Source organism: Calypte anna, chromosome 19 (genome assembly GCF_003957555.1).
Source record: "Calypte anna isolate BGI_N300 chromosome 19, bCalAnn1_v1.p, whole genome shotgun sequence".
In the NCBI taxonomy this organism is placed as follows: domain Eukaryota; kingdom Metazoa; phylum Chordata; class Aves; order Apodiformes; family Trochilidae; genus Calypte; species Calypte anna.
Genome location: NC_044264.1, coordinates 630379 through 655000, shown reverse-complemented (window position 1 = coordinate 655000; position 24622 = coordinate 630379). Strand labels below are relative to the sequence as shown.

General features: G+C 48.2%; 1 protein-coding gene across 1 annotated transcript in view; it reads right to left on the bottom strand.

Moving 5' to 3' along the window:
- Window positions 1–2817: 2817 nt before the first annotated feature.
- The window catches only part of CAMKK1 (calcium/calmodulin dependent protein kinase kinase 1), a 75872-nt gene continuing 54067 nt past the window's right edge, over window positions 2818–24622 (bottom strand). Inside the window, exons 10-16 of the mRNA XM_030462424.1 lie at window positions 17866–18065; window positions 17152–17205; window positions 16023–16096; window positions 12195–12282; window positions 11492–11620; window positions 10420–10523; window positions 2818–3061 (exon numbers count right to left, since the gene is read on the bottom strand). Coding sequence (XP_030318284.1) covers window positions 2989–3061; window positions 10420–10523; window positions 11492–11620; window positions 12195–12282; window positions 16023–16096; window positions 17152–17205; window positions 17866–18065 — 722 coding nt within the window. The 3' untranslated portion in view covers window positions 2818–2988. The remainder of the gene's footprint in view (window positions 3062–10419; window positions 10524–11491; window positions 11621–12194; window positions 12283–16022; window positions 16097–17151; window positions 17206–17865; window positions 18066–24622) is intronic.

Genomic DNA, 24622 nt, shown 5'->3' with positions numbered 1-24622 from the left:
CCTTGGCACAAGTTTCCAGGCTCTGAAACTCAAAAGCTTTCTCAAGTCTGCAAGATGCAAATGTGAAGCACCATCCACACAAGAGATGTTGGCCCCAGACTGGACATGAACAAAAGACACAACTGATGCCACTGTGAATCATAGAGCCACAGAAAGGTTTGGGTTGGAAGGAACCTTAAAAAACATTTATTTCTAACCCCCTGCCATGGGCAGGGACATCTCCCACCAGCCCAGGTTGCTCCAAGCCCCATCCAGCCTGGCATGGAACACTTCCAGGGATGGAGTGGCCACAGCTTCCCTGGGCAACCTGGGCCAGGGGCTCAGCACCATCTCACTGAAGCCCAAGAATGGCCAAGTGTGACTTCTCCACCTGTGAAATGATGAGAAACATGACAGAGACTCGTGGGGCACTTGATCTTTCAGCAAACCCAGACTTCTCCTGCACAGCTCTCTGCTCAAGGCACCACACAAAGAACCCATCCCAGGCAGTCCCATCTGTGCTGCTGCAGGGGATTTGATTTCTCCTGCAAGCCCAGGCTACACCACGACTGCCCACACTGTGATTTCTCACAGGTAACTCACAGACTCATGGAATTGCTCAGGAATTCTGAGCTGGAAAGATCAAGATCATCAAGTCCAGCCTTGTCCTAACCCTATGACCCTATTCCTGATGACCCACCACAAAACCATGGACTAAACCATGTCCCCAAGCACCAGATGCAGGTGATTTTTAAACACATTCAGGGATGGAGACTCAACCACTTCCTTGGGGAGCCTGTTCCAGTGCTTCACAACCCTTTCTGCACAGAACTTCCTCCCGATATCCAACCTAAATCTCCCCTGGTGCAACTCGAAGCCATTTCCCTTTGTCCTGTCACCCGTCACTCACTGGGAATCTCTCATGGATCCTTCACTGGGAAGCAGAGCCCACCATCCAGAGCCCATCCCCTCTGCAGACAGCTTTTCCCCTGGCCAGTTCCTCCCATCTCCCTTTTCACCAGGTGCTTAAATCTCCATCCCAAGGGCCAAGCCCATCCCAAGGTCCATCCCAAGCCCATGGGATGCACCAGGGATGATGCTGAGCACCCAAGGGATGCAGGCAGAGAGGCAAACAGAGGCAGGATTTACCAGCAAGCAACACAAAGCCAGAGGCCCAGAGCTTTCTTTCCAGGACAGAATTCCTTTGCTTGCTTTAAAAACTAAAAGCCTCCTTCATAAAATAAGCTCAGTGCAATCCTTTGCCCCAGTTTGCTAATATCTACAGGTGAGCCACGGGGCAGAGCCCAGGCTGGTGGCTGCTCCTGGGCATCCCAGCAAGGAAAAAGGGGAAGGGGAGCAGAAGGCACCAGCAGCAAAGCCATTAGGAAAACGTTGGGAACCACTGAAAATAGGAAAACCATCACCAGCAAGCAGAATGGGAACACCAGTCACTGCCAACAGCCCTCCTGTAGGCATCTTGCACAAAAAATTAGGGGACAAAGTCCCAAGCCCTCAGGATTAACCTAAAAAAAGACAGTGAGATGGTTATGTAGGAACCAAATCTAATCATGTCCTTTATTTAAGTCCTATAAAATCAGAATCCAATCCCACTGGCTTCCCAGGGAGATGTTCAGACCCCATAAAGCTCCAGGGACAATATTGACATATGTTGATGGATTGATGTCACTGGTTTGTTGTTTTTTCTCTCTGAGTGCAAGAGTGAAATTCCTGATTACACACCCAGTCCATGGAGTTGGCAGCCACCAAAATAGCTGCATTTGCCCTTTTAAGTGCAATCTCTCACCTGTTGTCAATCTGTAGAGATGAAGCTTCTAATCCCAAGTTTAGAAGCAATCTATGGATAAAATAGCAGCATCAGCACGTGCATAAAAATTACAGTCTTAAAATAAACTTTAAAATTAAAGCCTTAAAAAACCCACAAGAGATCAGGTTTTGATCTCATTTGCGTTTGTAGCTTTCCTTACTCTAAGAACCCTCCACCAGCATTTGCCATCCTAGGGAGCTCTCCCAGTTTGGGTCATTTATCAGGAAATTAAAGTTTAATACCATCAGGTACACAATTTTAAAGGAGCTGAGAGGTGAGTAAGGGAAAAGAAACGGTCTGTAAGTAAAATAAACCCAAACTCTGCCACTTCTTTTCATCTTAGAGAACAACAGAGTGGATGGAGCTGCCTTTCCATGATGCACTCAGCATCTCCCACTGCTCCAGATGTCTAAGAGCTCCAGAGGCTGAGTGCACATGCCAGGGAATATCATTTAGTTCTGTTTGATGAGACTGCCCTGACTGAAGCCATCAATGCTGACAGGATTTACACTGTGCAAAACTGAAGGATTAAAAAAAAAAAAAAAGGGAAAAAAAACCAAGGAAGGATGGCAAAGAGAGGGACAGTGTTGGCTCCAAAAGGAAGAGCTCATCCTCAGTTAACTGATATCAACAGAAACTCTGCCCTCAGCTCCAGCAGGAGCAGGACTGTGTCCTGGTGCACAGAAGTGCTTTACCCGTGGGTTAAATAAATCAGTTGCCTTCTAACAGAAAACCTGGCTCTGATGTCACTTTTTTTCCCCCTGATGCTTGAAATAGAGAATGCAAAAAAGCAAGGGAACAAGGCTCTGGGGTGAACGACCCATGAGACAAGGTTTGGTTTGCTGTGCTATGAATCCAACCACATTCATTGTCATTCAGTGACAAAGCCCAGATGTGAAGCACAAGTGGAGAGCAAGGCACACGTGGAGGAGCCCCTGGACACTGTCCCTGAGGAACACAGCTGCCCAAGGACTTCCTCTTCTCCTTATTGCTGCTCTGTTCCTCCTCCTTTCTGCTTTTCTGGGTCGATCCCTTGTGATTTTGTGATTTTTTTGTTTGTTTGGTTTGGTTTTTCCTTTGCAGGCCCCAGCCTTGGCAATGAGGGCAGATGTGTGGCAGACAACACCATGATGGGTACAACAGCAGCAGCACAGGAGTGAGCAGCCTGCACCACCCAGCTGGCTTCAGGATGTGGCTTCATCTTCACACACGTCGGGCAGATCTGGGTCCCTGGCTCCTTCTCTGCTCCCTTGTTTTCTGCAGGAACAGAAAAGATCTCATAGGCTCGGAGCAATGCAAGGAAGAAAGCCAAGGGTGGGTTTTTTCCAACAGGCAACAACACCAATATTAAGAGGTAAGAGCCAAGAAGCTGGGCTGGTGTCACCTAAAGAGCTCAGGAGCATCCCAGTGCTTGGTCCCCCTGCCTCAAGAACTGAGCTTGGCACAGCCCTGCTCCTGCCTGCAGCATCACGAGGAGGGATCTGGTTCCTGGAGAAAACCTTGCAGCCCAGCAGCAATGCTTCTGAATTACCTAGCCTGTATTTGGAGAGTTCTGGTTCCCTTTTCTGAAATTTGATTGTTCTTTAAAAAAAAATAAATAAATCAGGAGTGATGGCTTGATACCTCAAGTGTTTCTCCAAAGCCCCTGTGCCAAACATTTCTACCAGAATGCAGATTTCCCTCCACAAGAGGTGTTTAAACGCAGTTTCTGTGAGTTTGGTCTCCCAGGCTGAGAGCAGCAGTCCTTAAAATACAGCCAAGGTGTCAATTTGTAACTTAGGCTGACTCAGATTTGACCAGAGAAAGCTGTCACTGGTTCAGACTGAACAGAGCCAAGGTGACACCTCCAGGTGCCATTCACAACACCCCACCTAAAACTTCCACCTAAAACACCTCTTGCTCCACCATGGAGTTGGGAAGATCCCCATGGCATAAAGGAGGTGATGCCACCACCCCAAGCATCTCCTGCATCTCCCAGGGTGTTTGTCCTGGCTCACACCAGCCCAGCCCCAGCAGAACCAGGCTGCAGAGATTGGCAGTGGAGGCTCTGGAGCACACAGGGGTTGGGAAATGTGGAGTTATTTGGGCTCTGGGGTTATTGGCTGGCTGGGAACACCACTGAAAGCACACGTAGATCTATACCAGTTCTTGAAGGAAGCAGAATTCATCAAAAATCACTTTTCCTTCTCCCTCTGCTCCAGCAAAACCTTACAATGACCCTGAGCCTGGAGCATGAACCCCTGCTGAGGAACAGCCCCATTTCCAGTGCCTCTCATCACCCTCTTTAAATGATTTCTCACCCCCAGGGGAACAGAGGCTCCATCCCCCAGCACAGCTCCTGCCCTGCCTGCTCCCTGCCCAAGCAGCCTCTGCCTCTCCAAACACTTTGCTCCAGGGTGCAGCAACACCCTGACCTGAGAGCCCTGCACAGGGTGCTCCACAGCTGGCAGCTCAGCCCAAGGCATCCTGTGCTGTTGCCAGGCCTGAAACTGGACATAAACCTCCATTAAATAACTCTTTTTAAGAAACAGGAGTGTGATTCTGCTACCTTTTGTTCAACCCCAGGCAGATGAAGCCTGACCCATGAAATGAGCCAAGCAACCCCCTGACTCTGAACCCCCCAGCAGCTGCAGGAAGATCCCAGCCACTGAGTATTCACACACAGAAGGCTCTGTGCCCAGGCAGGAATGAGCCTCACAGCAATTCCCAAAAAAAGACACGACAGGGATGGGGTGGAACAACCTACAAAGAGCTGAATCACAGCCCATCCACACACACACTGCTTGGAACTGCTTCTTTCCTCCTCCCAGTCCCCATTCAATCCCAGTCCCCATCCTCATTTAATACCTCATGCCCTCATCTAGGCTGGTGATGTCCCCTTCCTCTCTTGCTGAGGACACGGGGGAACACTGGGGGCACCATGAGCAAGGCTGTCACTCCTGAAACACATCCTGGCAGTAAATGGGGCTGTTCCTCAAGAGAAAGTTCTCAGTGAAAATGCAGGAGCAGGCAGGGAGTGGCAGCAGCTGCCACCAGCAGTGCCACCTCGGTCCCCATCCTCCCCCACCTCCTTTCTCATGACTATTTTTGGAGAATTTCTGCAAGTCCTTTATCACAGCAGCATCCTGGCTCTGGCTCCTGTTTGCCTCAGAGGGGTAAATCAGCCCAGCTGGAGTCTCCAGGGTGGTGGGACTGCTCCCAAAGGGATTTAGAGGGCTGCAGTTATTTCCCAGCCTCTCACCCCAGACCAGATCCCCCCAGGCTGGGGTGGGTGCCAAAATTCATCCCTAGCCTCTCCCAAATTCCCCAGCCCTTCCTCTGGGAACAGGGGGCTGAGTAGCACTTCCTACTAAAACCCACCTAGCTTTATTTTTTTTTTTTCTTCACCCCTCCCTCCTCAAAACAAGCTGAAATGCCAAAGAACCACAAATGATGCTAACAATAAAAAAGTCTATGTAAACATTAGTGTCACACAGATAATTAGTGCAGTAAAATTGCTCCTAGAGGAAGGAGGGATGGAGCCAAACGTTTGCACTACCACACAAATCACAAGGGCTGAGGAGGGGACACGTGTTGCTACAGCACCCAGGGGGAACACAAACACCAAATTACCTTAAAGATGGATGCAAATACACAGATGTGTTTAAGAGGAGTCTGTCCCTGAGAGCAAAACAGTGAAACAAAGGAAGAAAGTGATAATGAAGATGGTGGCAGCAGGTAAAGGAGCTTCTCTATCTGTACCTTGCAAGCCTGTGAGCAGAGTGAGACAGAGGATGGAGCAGAGGTTTATTTGTAGCCCAAAGGACACCTGGGGCTGGGCACCAGTAGCACTGGTACAACCAAACCCCGTCCCTGATGCTGCTGAAAGCTCCAGATGGCTTCCAGCAGGCTGCTGATGTCCAGCTCTGCTTTCCTGGGCCATACAATTTGGCCCCTCTGGGAGTTTTGGGAGTTCTCTTGGTCCCAGCACCAGCACCAGGTACAATGGGACCTGGAGTGGCTGAGCTTGGGCAGAGCCCCAGGAACATGGGGCACTCACTGGAGGCTCCTGCTGATGGGGAAAACTGACACAGCTTCTGTCCTGACAGCATCTACATGTTCCCTACCCGAGATCTTCCTGAGGGACAGCCAGGGAGCCAGGGAGCATCTTCAGGGGAAACACCTGGAAAACTCCAACCCAGGCTGCAGCACTCCCTTGCCAAAGGTGATGCTGTAACCCCAGGGGCAGCTCTGCTGCCTGGTTTGTAGTAGCTCCAAGGTGCTGAGCCCTGGAACTGTCTCAGCACAAAATCCCCAGGAGGAAAGTACCTCTGGGCTGCCTTGGGCAAAGCTCTTTCTGCTTGGGGACTGCTTGGTCAGCCACTTTTTTACCTCCCTCTCCCACCCATGGACAGTAAGGCCCCAAGGGCAGTGCCAGCTCCTCTGCTCTTTTTGGGAAGGCTGGGAACAGGGCAGGCTTTCTGAGCACAGCCTGCTCCTCCCCTACAGGAGCTGACAACCACATTTCATCAATAGCAATAGCAGCCATAATGGGAAAGAAAATTGGGTCTGTCAAAACACAGCAATTAATTTGATAGGTAGTAGCTGCAATAAATGAGACTAATAAAATGTGAAGCCAGTGCTGACTCAATTAGGAGAAATCTGGAGCAGGAAGAAGAAATGCAGCAAACACTGCTAGCAGAAACCCAGAACTTAGCTATCTACACTAAAAAGTTGGGATGAAACCCCTTCACTCTGCAACTGGAAAAGGGAAGGGTTGGTTTGTAGCCACCTTGAAGCTGCAGGATCTGGAAAGCTCTGAGAATCACTGGGAGAGCCTGCAGGAAAAGCAGGATTTGGTGGCACCCAGCACTGGGTGCCAGGCAGCTCAGGGGACAAAGGGCCCTGGTGTGGGTGTGTAGAGGAGCAGCCACTGGGAACCAGGAGCTCCTCAGTGGGATCACCTGCATTTTAATTCCCTTCTACCTGGGGAATGTGCCTGCCAAGGTAAGAGCTGCCCTTTTCACTTGTCAGGGCTCTTCACCACATCAATAAGTAACCCCCAGGAGAGGAAATGCTTCTTCCAGGTCTAAGGAGGACTAAAAGAGCCCTCTCTCCTCCCAGTGTTGATTTAATCAGTGTTTCAAACCACTGGTGTTCAGGGTGTCCTCTAAAGGAACAAAACGTGGCAAACATGAAAGACCTCTGCCTGACTGCTGCACATCCAGCTTCTTCCAAGAACAGAGCCCAGCACACTGTGTGTAGGTAATGCAGGGAGAAATTAAAAACAAAAGGAGAAAACCTAACCTGAGCACTCCAAAAAAAACCCAAACCAACCCTTAAAAAGCCCCCTAACCCTAAAGCCAACCTAATCCCCCCCCCCCAAAAAAAAACCCAAAAAACCCCAACCAACAAAAAAATATATGAAAAAAGATTCAACCACAGGATTCAGTTTCCTCCTCTCCAGATCCCAAGGAGTGAGCTTAAAGGACAGATCCATTTCAAGAGCCATCAATTAGGCATCAAATACCAGAAAGCAGACTCAGCTGCCAGAGGATTTCCTGCAGAATACATTCTCAGTCTGGGCACAGATGTAAGATGCTTGAAGCAGCAGTGAGTGGGGCTCTGGCAGTTTCACATGGCAGCCGAATTAAATCAACTGAATGTGAAACTGAAGTTTTCTAATTGCTTTTCTTTTTTTTTTTTTTCTTTCCTTACAGAGAAACACAATGAGGTTTTTTTCCACCTATCAGCAGGAGATGCAGCGTTACAAAAGCTGATTTCTCTCTCCCAAGACTGCCACTGGGGAGGAGCAGCTCCTTACAACTTGTTTTACTCTCAGCTGTTTGTGGGTAACCACATGGCAGTGATTGATGGGGGTGCTGCCCCTCTGCCAAGTCCAACTTTTGGGGTCCCCTCTCCAGCCAGAGGGATGGAATGATGCCTGACATGCAAGAACCCTGCAGGGCTTTTATGCTACCACAGTATCTGTTCCTGCAAAGTCCTAGGAATTTATAGTCACCCAGACTCACTCGAAACTTCCTTACAGTGCTACTCATAACATCTGCACTGCTGTTGTACTTTAGGTGTGTATTTAGGGTGGTTTTACTGGAGAACAGCTCAGAGCTGGAGGATCTTCCTGTCTCTGTTTGTTCCTCTGGAAATAACACTGAAATCAAGAGATAACTCACTGCACAATGACCATTCCCATCTACACTTGGTTCCTTTTAGATTTAACATTTAAATTTAAAGCAATTTTACTTAGAGTCAAGAAATACAACAATTTTCAAAGTCTGAAATAATAATCCACATTCCTTAAGAGAAGCATCACTGCTGCAGCATTTCATATCTGACACTATTTGGTGAAGATTCAGGCAATGTCTGTCCTTTAAACCAAAGGGGTTTGAGATCAGGGTTCTCAAAGCTCCAGTTGTCCATGAATTAATTTAGGATAAAGTCAATTATTACTGGCAAAACCTGGCAATGATGACATGAGACTGAGAAATGCAGCATGGGACTTAGTGCAGGGAAGAACTGGTACATTTAAAGACCATTCAGGGTTTTTTTGGGGGGGAAGGACATTTCTAAGCAGTTACTCTGCTGGGCAGAAATCAGCCCACATGGCTGCAGCTCCATCCCTGCCCTGACCTTTTGTGACAAACCAAGAGCACAGGACACAGCAACACAACAGTGGAAATTCCACATGGATTGAAAAGAAATCTTTTAGTACAGCCCCATACAAGGAGCCTGAATGCAAAGATGAAGGCTGGAATGAGACAGAGGAAAGTGCTGGGTTTGTATAAGCTGAGAAGAATTTGATTAGTTACTTTAGAATGGTGACAAATGGAAGTGGAGGCTTAGAGCTCATCTTGAAGTCCTAAAACAATTTAAAAAGAGATTAGAGATTGATAATCTGGCTAATCAGGAGCTTCACAGCTACATTGGATCAAATGAACTTTACTTATTCTTAACAGATAATAAATCTCCCAGCTCCAGGCAGGAGCCAGTCACAGCATTAAGGGTCAAGAAGTTCTCCCAGCAGCTCTTTAGTTGGTGGCATGGGCTTTCAACCATCTCAGATGGGGGTGGAAGGAAACAAATCCTTTTTGGAAAGAGGCTCAGGGCAGTGGAAGAGACCACCTCAGAATATCAATTCAGACAGGGTTTGAAAAGAAGAAATTTTGCTTTGCTTTGAATTAGCTGTCCTGGGCAGTGGGAAGCATCCAATGAATTGCTCTTCCAAACTTTCCCCATCTCTGAGCAATGCAATGACCAAGACTGATTGTAAAGACCCAGGCAGGGGTGTGCAGCAAACCAGCAATCACTCATTTGGAAGGCAATGAGCCAAAGGCAACTAATTAGGACAAATCCCTTGTGCAAAGCTGGCAAAGGAGCTGTGCTGCCAGACTCTTCTCCTGTGTCCCCCCAGCAGCGCTTGGGGATGAGTTGGTGGCTCCTACTAATTGGTCCTGGATTCAAAGGCAAAGCCTCCTCTGAAGTCTCCAATTCACAGCTGGGCCCTAAAGCATCATCAGCCTTAATTGAGCTGAGCCCTTAAATCCCCACTCATCCATGAGACAGAGAGACAGACTCCTCTAGGTGCATTTTTGAAGGTGCAGTGAGACTCTCAGCACACCCTCCTGGGAGTCTGCTTGGCATGATACTGGGATTTTGGGTGGAAAAGGATCCTTTTGGGACAACACAGCTTTGTTGTGAGTTGGTTGCTGCAGGGTCTGTGGGGTGAAAACATGATAATAGTTGTCCCAGGTCAGGCTAAAGGGTCCAGCTCTTCCTTGCTGGACTGGTGGCCCAGAATCCTGGCTCCAAAATGGATCAAGTAATAAAAGTTAAGGGAGAATGAGCATGAATCAAGTGAAGGACAGAGGAATCCTTCCCACACCCTTGTACATTCAGACCATTGTGTTTAAAAATTGTTGATGAATCCAATAGTCATTCATTTATCTCTTCCCTTTTTAATGCCAGTAGAGCCCTTTGTAGCCAGCTTCCAAAATATCCCATTGCAATGGGTTCTACTTCATAACCAGTGTGAACAAACACAGGGTGTTTTCTGGAATGAGCAAGCACTGCTGAGGTGTTCTCCACCATCTGCCCATGTCTCTCCATGTTTGGGCCCCAGACAAAGCTCATCATCTCAGCTGGAATTCATAAACCATGCAAACTACTCATCTGGCACCTTTTCTGCTGCCCATCATGGGACACGGGGGAGGGAAGAATTAGACCCCCTGATATGTATCTACATTAGACTCTAATTATTTTTATTTTAGTCACCGATGCCTGATGGATCTTTGAGCACATCATGTTATAAACTAACAGGATAAAAAACAGACCCAAGTTTAGCACCTTACATGTGTTTAGGCCAAACCCATCTTCCAGTAATAACTGCATCTGTAAAAAGAGCTTTAAGGCTGCTTTGCTGCATTGTATTTTAATCCTAGGGGACTCGAGGTAGTTTTTACCTTCAATGTTTGATTTAGAAGGGAGTTTTGTCCTTCAGTACTAGAGGAAAGCTCTGCAAACTGGTTCCTTCATCCTCCTCACCCCCCTTTCCTCTGCACATGCAGCAGGGAGGAGCCAGGCAAGGCTGCACATACATACATACATACATACATACATACATCAGCAAGTTCCCAGGAGCAGACATGGATCTCTCCTCACGCCTCGTCTGGACCTCGAAGGGATTTCCAAAGGAACGTTTCCTTAGCATGGCTTTCACCAGGATCTGGGCAGGAGAGAAACAGGAGTGAGTGACTGGCAGCTAATTCCAAGGACTAACAACAACTTCTGGAGTAACTCAGCAGATGTGGAACAGCATTGCAGCTACAGCATGAACAAGGGAACCTGCAGAACCCCTGTTTGGCTTTCAGTCCCTTGGGCTCTGGGCTCAGCCCCCTGGGCAACCCCCACTGCTGGCAAGAGGTGCAGCAGATGCTGCTGACCTCTGCCTGCTGCTCAGGGTGCTCCCAGCCCATGAGGAGAAGGCACCAAAGCTCCTCTGGGCCATGCTCTCAGCCAGGCACCACCACCTGCAGAGTGCTGCTGGCTCCTGCAGGGTCAGAGGCAAAGGTCCTGCTATCAAAGGAGGATTTTTCACTCCCCCAGCTGGCTGCTGGGCCAAGTGTCTGTTAGTGTCACAAGAGCTGTGAAATCATTGTGCACAGCACATCAGTCATCTCCCAAAGTCACCTGCATCATAGTAATTGCCCATAGCAGACCTTCAGCTGGCTCCACACAAACTGCTGACAGGGTCTCCAACATCCACTTGTGGTTCCCCCAAAGCTGGCAGGCAAGTGCCAGCTATGTACCCTCTAGCTGATGTCCTCTCCCTGCTTCTCTGGCCAGGTCACTTCCAGGTTTGGTGGCTTCATTCTGAGGATCTAAATGAGGTGCCTTGCAACCCACGAAACAAAACATGCTTGGGATGATTCTGTTTTTTTGGATGTCTACTGCCAGACACTTTGGGGGTGTGACTCTACAGCTCTTAAGAAAGCAGCCAGCCAGATGTACAAACATGGTCAGGCTGCTGCAGTACTCAGGAGACACAAAAAGTTCACACTGGGTTGAAAAGCCAAGCTCCTCATCCCAGGAGCCCACAGGTACCCTCTCCAAACCTCCTGCACCAGCTGCAAGCTTCAGCAAAGTACCATGCTCAGCACCCACGCAGAGGATGTGGCTGTGGTTGATACATACCACAGCTGGCAAGCTTGGAATCATCTTCACTGAGTTCTTCACCTCCTCCTCTGTCACCTCCACCACAGTACAGTGCTCCTCCTCCAGTGGCAGTGGCTCCTCACCACCCTTGGTTAACCACGGATGCACCTGTGTGGAGAGGGACAGAGGCAGCTGTGGAAATCTTAAGACCTTCCGGCAGGTCTGAGACCTCAGTGAGGGCTGACAGGAGGACAAAGACAGCCCCTGCAAAACCAAAATGAAGCCAGACCCACAAAGCATTGTGCCCTGCCAGTCCTGGTTGTTGTCTTTGTTAATTAGCATCCACTGAGTCAAGCTGACAGAGACGAATGTGCAGCCTGGAGGCCACTGCCCATGCAAGGACCAGAGATGGAACACACCACACATCCAGGCCCTGTAACACAGGCTCTGCAGTTTGTAGTCCCCATGGCAATGTTGATTCTCCTGGGGATTCACTAAGGATCGGCCAGGTTTTGAGTAATTTCAATTTCAATAAGCAAACAAGAAAGCTTTTGTCAATATTCCCCAAGCGAGCAGCAGTGACAGAGCTGTTCCACCCTGCAAAGTGAGCACTCTCCCTTTCCAAGGCAGCATGCCAGAGAAAGCACCCAAAACAAACACCAAGAACAGCTCATTACAAGGTCCCAAAGGAACAACCAAATCAGCTTGGGACAAAAGACTATGACATCAATGTCCAATTTACCTTGATTTCAGGGACTGTTATCCTTGTTTCTGGATTTTTATCGAGCATGCGTAGGATCAGATCCTTGAGCTCTTCACTTATCTGTCCTCTGAGTAAAAAAAGAAAAAAAAGAGCATTTTTACAGTTACCAGGGGAATTGCACAGTCCTCACTGGGGTTACTTGTTGGAGATTCTTCTCCACTGAAAAGATATTTTCTCTCCAAACCCAGCTTGTGACAAGAAGGTTCCTTCTCAGGCATGAAGGGTTTGGTGACCCTGTTCTGCCCACTCACCCAGCTACAGCCTCTCAAAAGGCAGCACAAAGGATCAGGCAAGGGGTCTAAGGACTTTTTTAAAATCAACACATCCTGGGGGAATTTCAGAGGATGTATTTTGGGACCACAAGGTGTTATTGAGGGCAGAACTGGAGCTGGGCTCTGTGGTACATGAAGGGCACCACTTCCCATGCAGAATCTGCATCCCAGGTGACCAGGTACTTGCAGAGATCCAGAGATCCATCTGGGATTCAAGTTCCCAGCTAAGCCTGAGTGTTGAATTAACAGAACTGCTGCCACAAAACATTGATGGCAGCCAGTTTGGGAACTTGGGGTTTCCCACCTGCATAGCTCTTGGGGGAACAAAAGGAGGAAATGAGCAGACATGACTAAAAGAGAGATTCATCTGCCTGAACCCAGAAACCACCTTATTCACCTTGAGTCCTGCAGTTTGTCCCTCCAAGTCCAAAGGCTTCACTGATTCCTGTTGCCAAGGATGCTGGCAACACCTTAAAAACACACTTGATCTGTGTGATCAAAGGGCTACTGAAATAAAATGCCAGAATGGTATCAGGGAGCCAAGGATCTGTACCACAGAGGACTTTTGAGGAGCTGAGTTGCTGCACAGAGCTGGGATCTGGCAGCAGAAAAACCTGCTGAGGACCAAGTGCTGTGCCCATCTCAGCACCACTGCAAGCAGAGAAGGGAACAAACTACCCTAAACTTAAATAAAGACCACATCACTGTGAAGGATATCCCAGTTTGATGGAAATATTGATTTATTACTGTTTAATGAGGACTTTGGCTGGGGGATCTTTAACAACCAACCACAAGGTACAACTGCTCCTTCAGTTTAATGTCTGAACACTGCCAGAGTTGTGCCAAGGGCCTGCAGGGCACAGGCAATGAGACCCAGAGCAGGGGAAGGGCAGGATGGGTCCTCAGAGACCTCCTATTTCCTAGGCTGTGCTGTGGGTGACAAATGAGGTGGGAATGAGAAGAGAACTGGTTCCTGAGAGTAGCTCCATGGAGAGGAACAGTGCTGGGGAGTGACAGTGCATTGAGCAGGTCAGAATAACCAGGCTCCTGCAGGGAGGACCACACCGAGGTGCAGGTGAGGTGGTTTTTAAAATACTTACATCAGATTTGTGCCAAACTGGCAATGGCTTTATTTAGAGTACAAGAAATAGAATATATAAACACATTTCTGGGCACCAGACTGATTGGTTTCTATGCAACACAGAATTCATGTCACAAGGACAAGCCCTGTAAATAGGATCACAAAGTGTCAGGTGAGTTATGGTCCAGGACCAGATGGCATCACCCTGTCTGGTTTTCCTTCGTTCTGCCAGGGTGCATGCTGTACCCAGTGGCATTTTTCATCAGAAAAGCCTCCACTCTCTGGAATTTCTCCCAGTCACAGTCCTCTGACAGCTCTGAGGGAAATGCCAAGCACCACAGAGCTCAGCACTCACTGGGGAGGGGGCTGCCAGCACCACAGATCATTGTACTGCAAGGCGGAGAACATTGTCCTGGACTTCAGCTCTTCACCAGGAGGGACTACACAGAGCTTCTGGCTCCCAGTACCTATCTGGACAAACTTCTCCAGCTTTTTAGTCATGCCAGGATCACCAGGGGGGAGGTAAACCCATTTACCTTGTGTCAAGCTGACATGAAGGAGAGCTCCAGGGCAATAAATATTTACCCCAGTGTCTCTAAGGGACAATGCTGCTGGCACAGTCAGCTCCATCTCTGTCCTAAAGGTTGTCAGGAAACAGGCAATGAGTTTCCATGGGCTGTCTGCAAACAGCAATGTGTCTTCTGTAGCCATGGTGAAATACATTGAAACCAAAATATTCCTGATTCTAGCGAGGTGCTAATTCTCTGGGAGGTCAGGGTGGATCCAGTCCAGTGAATTCCAGCTTTATGTGCATCCCTGTTGCTGCCTTTATCTAACAAATAAATGAAGTTTAGACAGCTGCCAGCCCCAAGTAATTCTCTGCTCCTCCAGCAACCTAAAGAGGGGTGCAGCTTTTTTTAGACTTGGGAGAGCAGGTCACTGAGAAATCCAAATAAATCTCACAGCCCAATTATTGCTGAAGGAAGTGTCTGAATGAGGGAGAGGTTCTCAGCACAGCCCAGTTAGCCCATTAAACATTAATACCTCACTGCAGAGACAGATGGGAACAGTCACTTGTGAGCTGACTGCTAACCCAAATACATGAAGGCTGAGAGAAGGTGGGAGCTTTGCCAGGACCCAAGCAAGCAGAGAGAAGGCTGCCAGGGAAACATAAACAATATTTTATTTTAGATTATATTTATATTTATATTCTATATTACATATTTTATTTTTACTATTTTTTATATTTATATTTTATTTTAAAATATAATTTTCCTTTTTCCTTTCCTCTTTCCTTTCCTTTTTCCTTTCCTTTCCTCTTTCATTTCCTTTCCTTTCCTCTTGCCCCTTTCCTTCCCTGTTTCCTTTCTTTTCCTTTTTCCTTCCCTTCCCTTTCCTTTCCATATTTTTTGCTGCACTGCTATCAAGACAAAGTCCTGCCTTGACTGCAAACAGTGGGAACACAGCAATTGGGCACAACCACCCTTGGTGCTCAGAGTTCCTGAAGCTGGAAACCCCCCCCAGGGGCACTGGGTTGGCTTCCAGAATGGTTCCAGAACCACAGCTGTCCCAGAGAGGCACCCTGGGTACCCCGGGCTTTCTGCAGGCTCAGGGGGAAGCCTGGGACTGCCCAGGCACAGGCTCAGCTCTCCTCTGCAGGTGTCTAAAAATTCAGTGAGCATCTCACCAAAAATTCATGGACTAAATGGTGGATATATGGATGTTATCACAAGCTGCCTGACAGCAGCCCTCCCTCCCTAGTAATAGATGGGCCTTTCATTAGAGTTTTAATTTCTTCATGCTTAAGTCAAGTGATTTCATCTCTCTGTTTTTGTTAGATGAGTAATTGGGTCAAGAAGGCCAAAAATCCTTTGCCTGACTACTGTGCTGACTTGGAAAAGAAAATAACCCAGTTTGGGCTACTTCATCTGGTAGCAACAAGGGGAAACAAATTAATCATTCACAGAAAGTCCCCAAAATGAAGGAAAAGCAAAGGAGTGGCCAAGAGATGAAGGGCAGGGCAGGGTGGTTGGGTGGCAGACACTGAGCACACACTGAGTGGAACCATCTCCTTCCAGACTCACCTGCAGAGACCACGAACCCTCAGTGCCTCCACACTGAACTTCTCCCTGCTCAGACAGCAAGTGGGAGAAACCAAACCCCAACCAAGCCTTGATTCCAGCATCTCCAGGGGCAGAACTCCCTGGACTCATCCTGAAGCCCCTCCACTTCCAAAGATTTCAAGAGCCATTTCTTTCAGTCCTTCTCTCTCTCGTGGACACAGGAGCAGCAGAGGCATCTGCACAAAACCCATGTGAAGGACCCAGGAGAGGGCAAAGCCCCTTCCCTGCCCATGTCTGTCCCTCTGAGGTGACTTTCCAGCATTTATCCTGCACAGTGAACAAGGCTAAAAACTGAACCTTATTGTACAGTAGCTGGGTAAAGTTTACTTACTCTTCTGGGAACTCTACAGGCTTGTTCTTGATCCTGTTATGAAGGCCCAGAATATATTCATCTATAAAAGGGCACTGTAAAACAAACAGAAGATTTTCCACTTGTCAGAGATCCTGGCATGGATTAGGTATTTGTCATTCATGTAGCACAAGTCTGGTCTGTTTGCACTGTCTCAATTTTACACAGAGATGGAAATAAATCAAACCTCTCACACACAATAAATTGATTTGTTCCTTATTAAAAGATAAATGCAGAAGAACAGCAGAGGGACCTAGGGAATAAATAACTGGATTGGGATACCCTCCCTTACCATTACACCAGGAACAACTCATTTGTCTTTTCTCTGATTCACTTTTTCTACCTGCAAATTATGGATATCACCTGACTGGTGTCACTGCTTTGAGGGCTCTCTGTGAGAAGCATCATTTGGAGCTAAGCATTACTATTAAAACACTGGGGTTTCCACTGGCAAAACAGATATCTGGATTCAAAGCATCTTTTTGTCCAGCAAAATATTTCACATTGAATAATTTAAACCTAGATTCTGGCTCTTCCCATCTGGCAGGGCAGGCAGAGGGTGAACTGAGCTGCAGTGAACACTGCAAGGGATGCAGGAGCAGTTCAGGCACAGGCCCTGGAACACCTGCACCAAAACTGAAGGAGCAGGTACCCTTGTTTTAGTGGGCTGTGGGCTGCTGGCAGGCTCTGGCCAGATCAAATGGTTGACATGTAAAACAGGTATAAAATATACAATATTTACTGCACAGGGTCAAGTGGAACAGCCAGACATATTCTCCTTTCCTCCAAGGGCAGGGGCTTTGGATCAAAACTGTGCCACTCACTCCCCATGCTGCTTCATGGCTGATCCTCCTGACACACCATTGCTGGTGCTCCTGATGCTGCTTTGGGTTTGTAGCACAAACACATGCCCTGAGTGCAGACAGAAACCTTCCTTTCCACAGGTTACTGCAGCAGCCCCTTCCCCATCTGCAGGGTGATGTGGGGAAAGAGGAGGTTGCAGGGGTAGGCCTTGGTTTCTGATATTTGCCTTTATTTGGAAAGGAATGAGGCAAAAGGCAGGCAGGCAGAGAGTCCCAGGCAGGGCTCCAGCCTCTGAAGGGCAGCTTACCTTCCCATACACAAAGCAGTACAGGGTGATTCCCATGGCCCACACATCAAGTGCCTGAAAGAAAGCAAATGCAGGCAGTGAGATGCAACATCTGATCAGGATGGATCTGAACAAGCTGGATGTTCCCACTGATTCACAGAACATTATTTATGTGCACTGAATTTTTTCTATTTTCCTATGCAGAGTCTCTCTGAAGTTGGGCTCCTAAAGGCATCATCTGTAGCCTGGCAGGGGAATGAGGACTGTGCTGGGCCAGGTGCTGCCTCTCTTGTCCCTGCTGTGGGACAAGCACAGTGACCACCAAGCAGCCCCTGCCACTTACCAGAGGTGACAGCACTCAAGGCTGAACCACAAAAAACTTCTTCCAGGCACAAAACCCCCATTCAATCCCATCCCCATGTCTGCATTTGTACCCAGCACCACCTCTCACTTTCAGGGAATCAAGACATGGCCCTGATGCCCAGCAGCCTCCAGTGCCTCCTGATTATTTCAGAAGGGAAACCAGAGTTTCTTCCTTCCCCTTTGGGTGAGAAAAGGGCTCTAAGCATGGCTCCCATCTGGGCAGGGATCCCCAGCAAGGTCTGTCTGCTTGTTGAGTTTGGCCTGGACTGAACACAGAATCAGAGCTTCAGTTTTACTTAATAACCCCCCCCAAGTCTGCACCACAGTCCCTGGGTGGGCAACATGCAAAGGATAGAAGTGTGCAAGCCCTACCTTCCCACTGAAGCTTTTGCCAGTGTCTGAAATGGCCTCTGGTGCCATGAAAGCTGGTGTCCCTGCTGTGCTGGAAAGCTGGGCATCATTTCCTTCAAACTGATTGCTGACTCCAAAATCAGCTATTTTAACATGTCCATCATCTCCTAAGAGTAAGTTGGAAGGTTTGATGTCCCGGTGAATGATCTTCTGGTAGTGCACTAAAAAGAAACCAAAATCAGGAGCACTGTCTGTCACAGCAGCAAAAACACCCAGAAAACTTGTCCAAGGGGATAAAAACAAAGATCCAAGCTCAGACACAGCACTAAAAGCTGCTGCTGGGTGCACAGGACAGTGTGGGAGAAGTGCCATTTGCTACAGCCATTATTTTCAGTGCCTCACTGGGACCTACACAGGAGTACAGGACTCAGTCACATCTGTCACCAGGAATTGTGCAAAAGAAGGGACATGAACCCAGGAACAGCCCAACCAGCAGGACCAAACAGAGCTGTGAAAGAAGGACACTACTCAAATCTTGCAGATTTGCTTGGCCTCATCAGACCAGCTGATGGCTTGAGCAACTTGCCTGTCTTAAAGGTTTATGGGACCCTTTCCTGCTTTACAACACATTGCCATGAAATCAACCAGCCCCACAGAGCATCACTGCTTGTGTTTTAGGACCAAGACAGAACAAACTCCCCATAACCTTTCTGCTCTTCTCAAGCCAACCTGCCAGCAGGATGTGTCTGTGGAGTGGAAGTCAGACTCTGCAGAGGGACTTCTTCTGCAAGGACCTCTCCTTAGTTTGAAGCACTGCCAGGGGATGGATCCTGTCCTTGGCTGATCTGGAGACCCAGCAGATAAAAACCTGCTGGAGAGCACTGGTGCTTCCATCCTCTTCCAGATATGCAGCAAGGGCATGGCCATGCTGTGATGTGAGCCAGTTAACGCTGCAAGAGCCCAGCTAGAGAGTCAGGATAAACACTGAAAACCTTGCAACAACAGTAATTAGGAGGAGATATCTGCTCTACAGCAAAGCTGGTGGCAAGCTGACATTTCATTATGGTAATACAGGGAGAGGACAAAAAAAATGTGGTGGTGGGGAAATGATGAGCTGCCTTTTATGCAGGTGTCTGGTATCCTGTCTGTTACCACCAGGCTAAAATTGCCAAATGCCTCTATAAAAAAATAATAAAGTACAGCCACAAATATACATGGGCCACACAAATACATCCCTGGAGTTAAGTCTGTGAAAACTGAAGGAGTTGCACTAGGCAAACAGGTGCTTCAGGCTTTTTGCTCTTTCTTCCATGCAGGAAAGACTAAAAAAACCCAACTAGTTCCCATATCAAATAACTGTTTATCTTGTAAAATACATTCCCTGCCTTTGTGCAATCTAATAAAAGCAGAGGCAAAAGGTGGGCCATTTGCCAGATGCTCTGTGTTTGTGCAGTGCCCACCAAGGTCTGGTACCCAGCAGGCTCAGATGCTGCTGGGAAAAGGATAAATAAACTCATCCTTTGCAAAAAAAAAAAAATAAAAAAATCAATGCCATCAAACGTGAGGGTCAATAAACATTTGTGTCTCCCAGAGCAGAACAGCCACGTGGCTGACATGAGCATTAGGGACACTGAGAGGAGAAAATCAGCTCAAGTGCCTGGGGGGCAGAAGAGCACAGGATGTGCTCTCAGAAGTGTCCCCTGACACATCCCAGGGCTCTGCAGTGCTGTGTCAGCCAGGAGCTTCTGCAAACCTGGCCCAGGGTTTAATAAAAACCAAACTGGGATGAGGAGGAGATGGGCCCAGGGGGATGTGGCCAGGTCAGGAGTGGTGGTGCTGGGAGCAGTGTCCAACCCCCACCTCGTGCTGCTGCTCTGCCACACTCTCTGGGTGACAGTAATGAAAGTTCTGTGCCAGCTGGCTCAAAGGACTTCTGCTATCTGCAAATCCCCTCCCCTGTCTTGCTGTCATGTGCAGAAACCACAGCCATGAAGGGGAAAGGACTGGGACAGGAACTGTGTGCCAAGCACCAGCTGGTGGAAAAAAAATGAGGCTCCACCACAGCTACAAGAAGTTTCAGAGCAAGAGCTCACATCTGCTGAAAAATGACTTGGTGTGGAGCTGCTGACCTGGTGAAAGCAACCTGGAATCCCTTTTCTGCTTGGAGGAAACACAAAGTTGGAAGTCCCACTCTCCTAAATGCTGCTGCTGTGTCCTGCCCTGCACAGCTGTCCAACCCAGGCTTCAAACCTTACTTGTGGATCCTCTCCCCTGCCCAGTGCAATCCAGGGCTGCAGAAAGAACAGTAAAATTGTAAAATTAACAGTAAAATTCCTCCCAAATCATTCCCAAGTAGGCAACAGAAGAAAACTGACTGGGTTTGAGAGCTGCAGAAGGGAAGCAGGACTGCTCCTCTGCAGGACACCAACACCACCAAGTGCAGTAAATGCCACCAAGCAGGTTGTCCCCAGGAGGGTCTCACCTCTCAGCTGTACCCCAGCCCCTCAGGGAGGTTTGTGGCAGGGTGGAGATCCTGGAGCTTCCTGGCTGTAAACTGTGCTATGGCTCAGAGATCCTGCAGCACTCGTGTCACAAAGCTGCATCCAGGCAGGGCTGAATCCTCCCAGGCTGTGGTACTGGGACGGAGCTGGAGGAAGGGGCTGGGTTTGGGGTGAATCTCTGCTGCTGAACTGGCTGGGTCCTGAGAGTGCACAGAGCACACAGCCCTGCCTGGGCTCTCTGGAGGTCTCCTGCCCCTTGGCTGGGTCTTCCTGCTCCACCACTGCAAAGCCCTGCTGGGCACATCACTCCCTCCTGTTCAGTCCCTTGGCTGCCTCTGGTGGGACAAGGCAGCTTCTGTGGCAGCATGCAGCTGATTTTACAAATGCTCCTCATTTCCAGACACTGCAGGCTGCTCAGAGACTGAACAGGATTTCCTTTACATTCAGAAGCAAATGTCTGGGAACTGTCTGCCTGGATTAACAGCCAGTGAAGACCAAGAGGGAACAGAGACAGAAGTGCTAGAAATGCTCCTTGATCCTTTAAAAAAAAAAATGTGTCTTTCACTGCATTGCTTTCTGAAAACTGTAGAGGTCCAGCAGATTAATACTAACTCACTAAAAGCTCATTTCAGAATTATGCATGTAAAAGTTTGCACTGCCCTGACACATCCTGCTATTAACTGAGGCTGGTGCTGAATTACACTTGATTAAAACCAGAACCCCGTTCCCATTCAAAGGCAGAAGCAATCCATATGGTGCCACTGCAGAGCCCACTTAGTATTACTCTCACATCACCCCTGTAGCAAAGAAATGATTTAACACCCTCCCAAGGAAGCTGCTGCATCACCACCCAAGAGCTTTAAAGAGAAGGCTGCTCTCTGAAGCCAGGCTCTGTACTTGTCCACAATGCTCCAAGGAGGAGCAGGAGGCCATGGATGCTGTGCAGGGGGCACACCCCCCCTCCCCTGCTCAGCTCCCCTCTGGTGGCTGGGGTGAGGATCCCAGCTCTGATTTTCTCAGCTCTGTTGACTTTTTTGCCACTCCTGCTGCTTCCATCAATCTCCACCACTTGACCAAGCTGCTCCCAAAGGGGAATCCCCACACCCAGCCCTGCCCAGCCCTTTGGAAGGGAGCAGCTTCCCCCTGGGCTCCATCACCCAAGTGACCACTGTGCTTCTGGGAGAAGGGAAAGGCATGGGATGCTCCATGGGAAGCAACAGGGAAGAGGAAGGGAAGGCAGCCTTGGCTAAGGCTCACCTCCAGCCGGGTGGGCACACCAGGTACCACCAGTCAGAGAGGACACAGGGGGTTTCCTGCCATCTGCCACCATTCAAGGGACCAAAATGGGGAGCAGGGTGCTGCCAAAACAACCTGCACAGTCTGTGCTATGGGCAGCTTCAGTCCCCAGGAACAATCACTTGTGAACAGCATCAAACAACACCAAATCTCAAAGAATCTGATTTTCAGACTCCAGCACCTCTCTCTGAACTGCTCTGCCTGCTAATTGCTCTCACTCTTCCACCAAGTCCTCATCCATCAATATCAGCAACACTTGCAGCTACGTGAAAGGTTTGGAGGGTTTTTTCAAAATAATCTAAACAGAGCTTTGCACAGGATAAAACACAACCCAGTCCCTCTCCTTTTGATGGTGCCATTTATAACACTCAGCTCCTCTAGCTGAGAGCCCTCACCTCAACATGCTCCATTCTGAGCAGCTCTGATCTTATACAGCCAAGAGGCAGGAGCACAGAGGGAGCAGGTCCCCATTTCCTACACAGGAATGGGGCACAGATGGATCTAGCAGCTTGCTGGGAATCATCCCAGACTTGTGTCCAAGTTCTGCTGGGCCACACCAATACAAAGTGTGAGGAACTCACCTCTGCCACGAGCCAAACCAGATGAAACCCATCTACACCCCAAAGCAGGAGGTAGGGGACCTGGCAAATTTACACAGATTTTAAAAGGGACTGGACAAAAGAACGGAACCACAGCAGAGGCCAGGAAGACACAGCCTGGGGCTGGGGAAATGCCTGGGTCACCAACCTCAGGGTGCTGCCTGTGGCACCCTAAGCTGACCCATCCACCTCCCAGCTTTGGGAATAACTCCTGCCGTGGCTGCTGACTCCTTTGGCAACTGCTCATGACCCAGCATGTCTCCTTCTGCTGAAGATCCCTGGGAAAGCAATGTTTGCCCTACTAGAAGGAAGGTTGAAGTGGCAGTATCATGAATAACCAGTGGATTCCAGTCCCCACGGCCACGGCCCATGTGCCACCACTGGTCACCTCAAAGGACCAGCCTGGCTCCTGCTCATCCCAGGCAATTTGCACCCCAGGCAGCAAATCCAGCTTGCAGGCTCCAACTGGAACCCAGTTTGTAACTTCTAATTTACTAAAACCCAACCAGCAATGATGCAGTTGCAATGCTGTGATGACTGTGAGCCTGTGTGGCTCTTGAGTCTCCCAAATCCCCCCACAATTATGGATGCTTACATTAAAATTACCTTGCAATTTCTAGATTGCCTGGCAACACTTTCCCTTTGGCGTGCACAAACGGTGCAGTTCTCCTCTGTAATTACCTAATAATTGCCATGCATTTACCCAGCAGTTCTGAGAGAACACAATTTTTAACTTTGATTTGCTAATAAAATAAGTGCTTACTCAATAGCCCCAAATAAAGCATCCTATTTTTCCTCTTAAGCATCCTATAATTTATTGCCCTGTTTCACTCCCTGTGCCCAGGACTACACACACTTCATTTTTTTAAACTACCTTCTACACTCAAAGTTTCCTCTCTGAAGGGATGGTTACGACAGCAGCAGCAGGGCTCAAAGCCCTGTGGCAGCAGGAATGTTACTTCTGAGTTTGATGCAGCTACACAGAGGCTTTTTGAAAGCACAGCTGCATCAGTTTCATCTGGTTTGTGAGAAAGGCAAGTATTTATTTCCTAGGGCTGACATGCCTGCAAGAAATCTCACCTGGACTAAACAGAGAGGGTGACATTGGGCTGTGTCTTGCACATGTCCAACCTTTCCTGCTCTGCACAGCTCATTGCCTGGGGGTGATGATATTCATTCATTCATCCTTGTCCCTCCCTGACCAGGATGGAAGCTTGGGGAAAAGCATCAGGCAGAGATGGAAACACCTTCAGGACCCACATTCCCCATGGCAAACACTGCCTCTGTCCTCATATTTCATTGTCCTCAATGCTCTTTTCTTCTATATCTGTCTCATCACGTGGAGACCCAGTTAGTTCTGGCACTTGCTGCCTTTCCTAACATTGAACTGCACAGTTTAATTACATATTACAGGAAAGAGTAATTTCTCTTGGTTTAAACTGGCTACATGATTATTTTGTTTGCTACACCTTAGTTCTAGTGTTTTGAGAGACAGAGAAGATTCATGTTGTGTCCATCACTTCTCTGCACTTTGGACTTTGTAATCCTCTGTCACATCTCCCCTTCTCATAATAATTCTGAAATCTTAAGAGCTTTGGTCTTAACTCTGTACATAAGATGTTTCAGGGCCATCCTGATCACCCTTCTCTGGACTTTTTTTCAGTTCTAGAGAGCTGTTTTCTGAGCCAAGTTGCACAAAATATTCAAGATCCTCCTCACCTGTACCTAAGAGCTCTTACAGATCCAAATACCTGTGCAATGGCATTTCTGTTTTGTTCTTTATTTCATTCCACACCATTCCCCAGGTCTCATTAGCTCTGTTGAATGTCACTACCTAATGGGCTGGCATTTTCAAAAGTATCCAGAATGAAGCCTGAGTGAGAACAGCTAATTTAGAGCCTGTCACAATGTACATATTTTTAGTGTTGCTTCTCCCCCTCATGCATTATCCTGCAGTCAGCAACACAGATTTTTATCTGCCGTTTCATCATGCCTTTTATCATACCCATAACTTGCTCTCCTGGCATCTTCCTGCCAGTCCTCACACTCATTTCCAAGGAGGACTATCCTGAATAACCAGATGTCACCATCAGTTTCTCTCCTGGTCATTTAGGAATATATGAAACAACCCAGACCACATCATGGATTCCAGTTAAACTGTACCAGTGTCTTCTCTTCCTTGTGAAAGCTGTATTTCTACTTTCCTGATTGTTTAACTATTAATCCACAGGCCATCCAAAGAGACTTATGAGCTTCTGTAGGAGCTGCTGTTGATGGATCTAATCAAAAGCTGTTTGGCAATTGAAAAGTGATGCAGTGACAGGATCACCTTATCTACATTCTTGTCTCATCTGGAGAACTAATAGATCTGTGAGGCAGGAA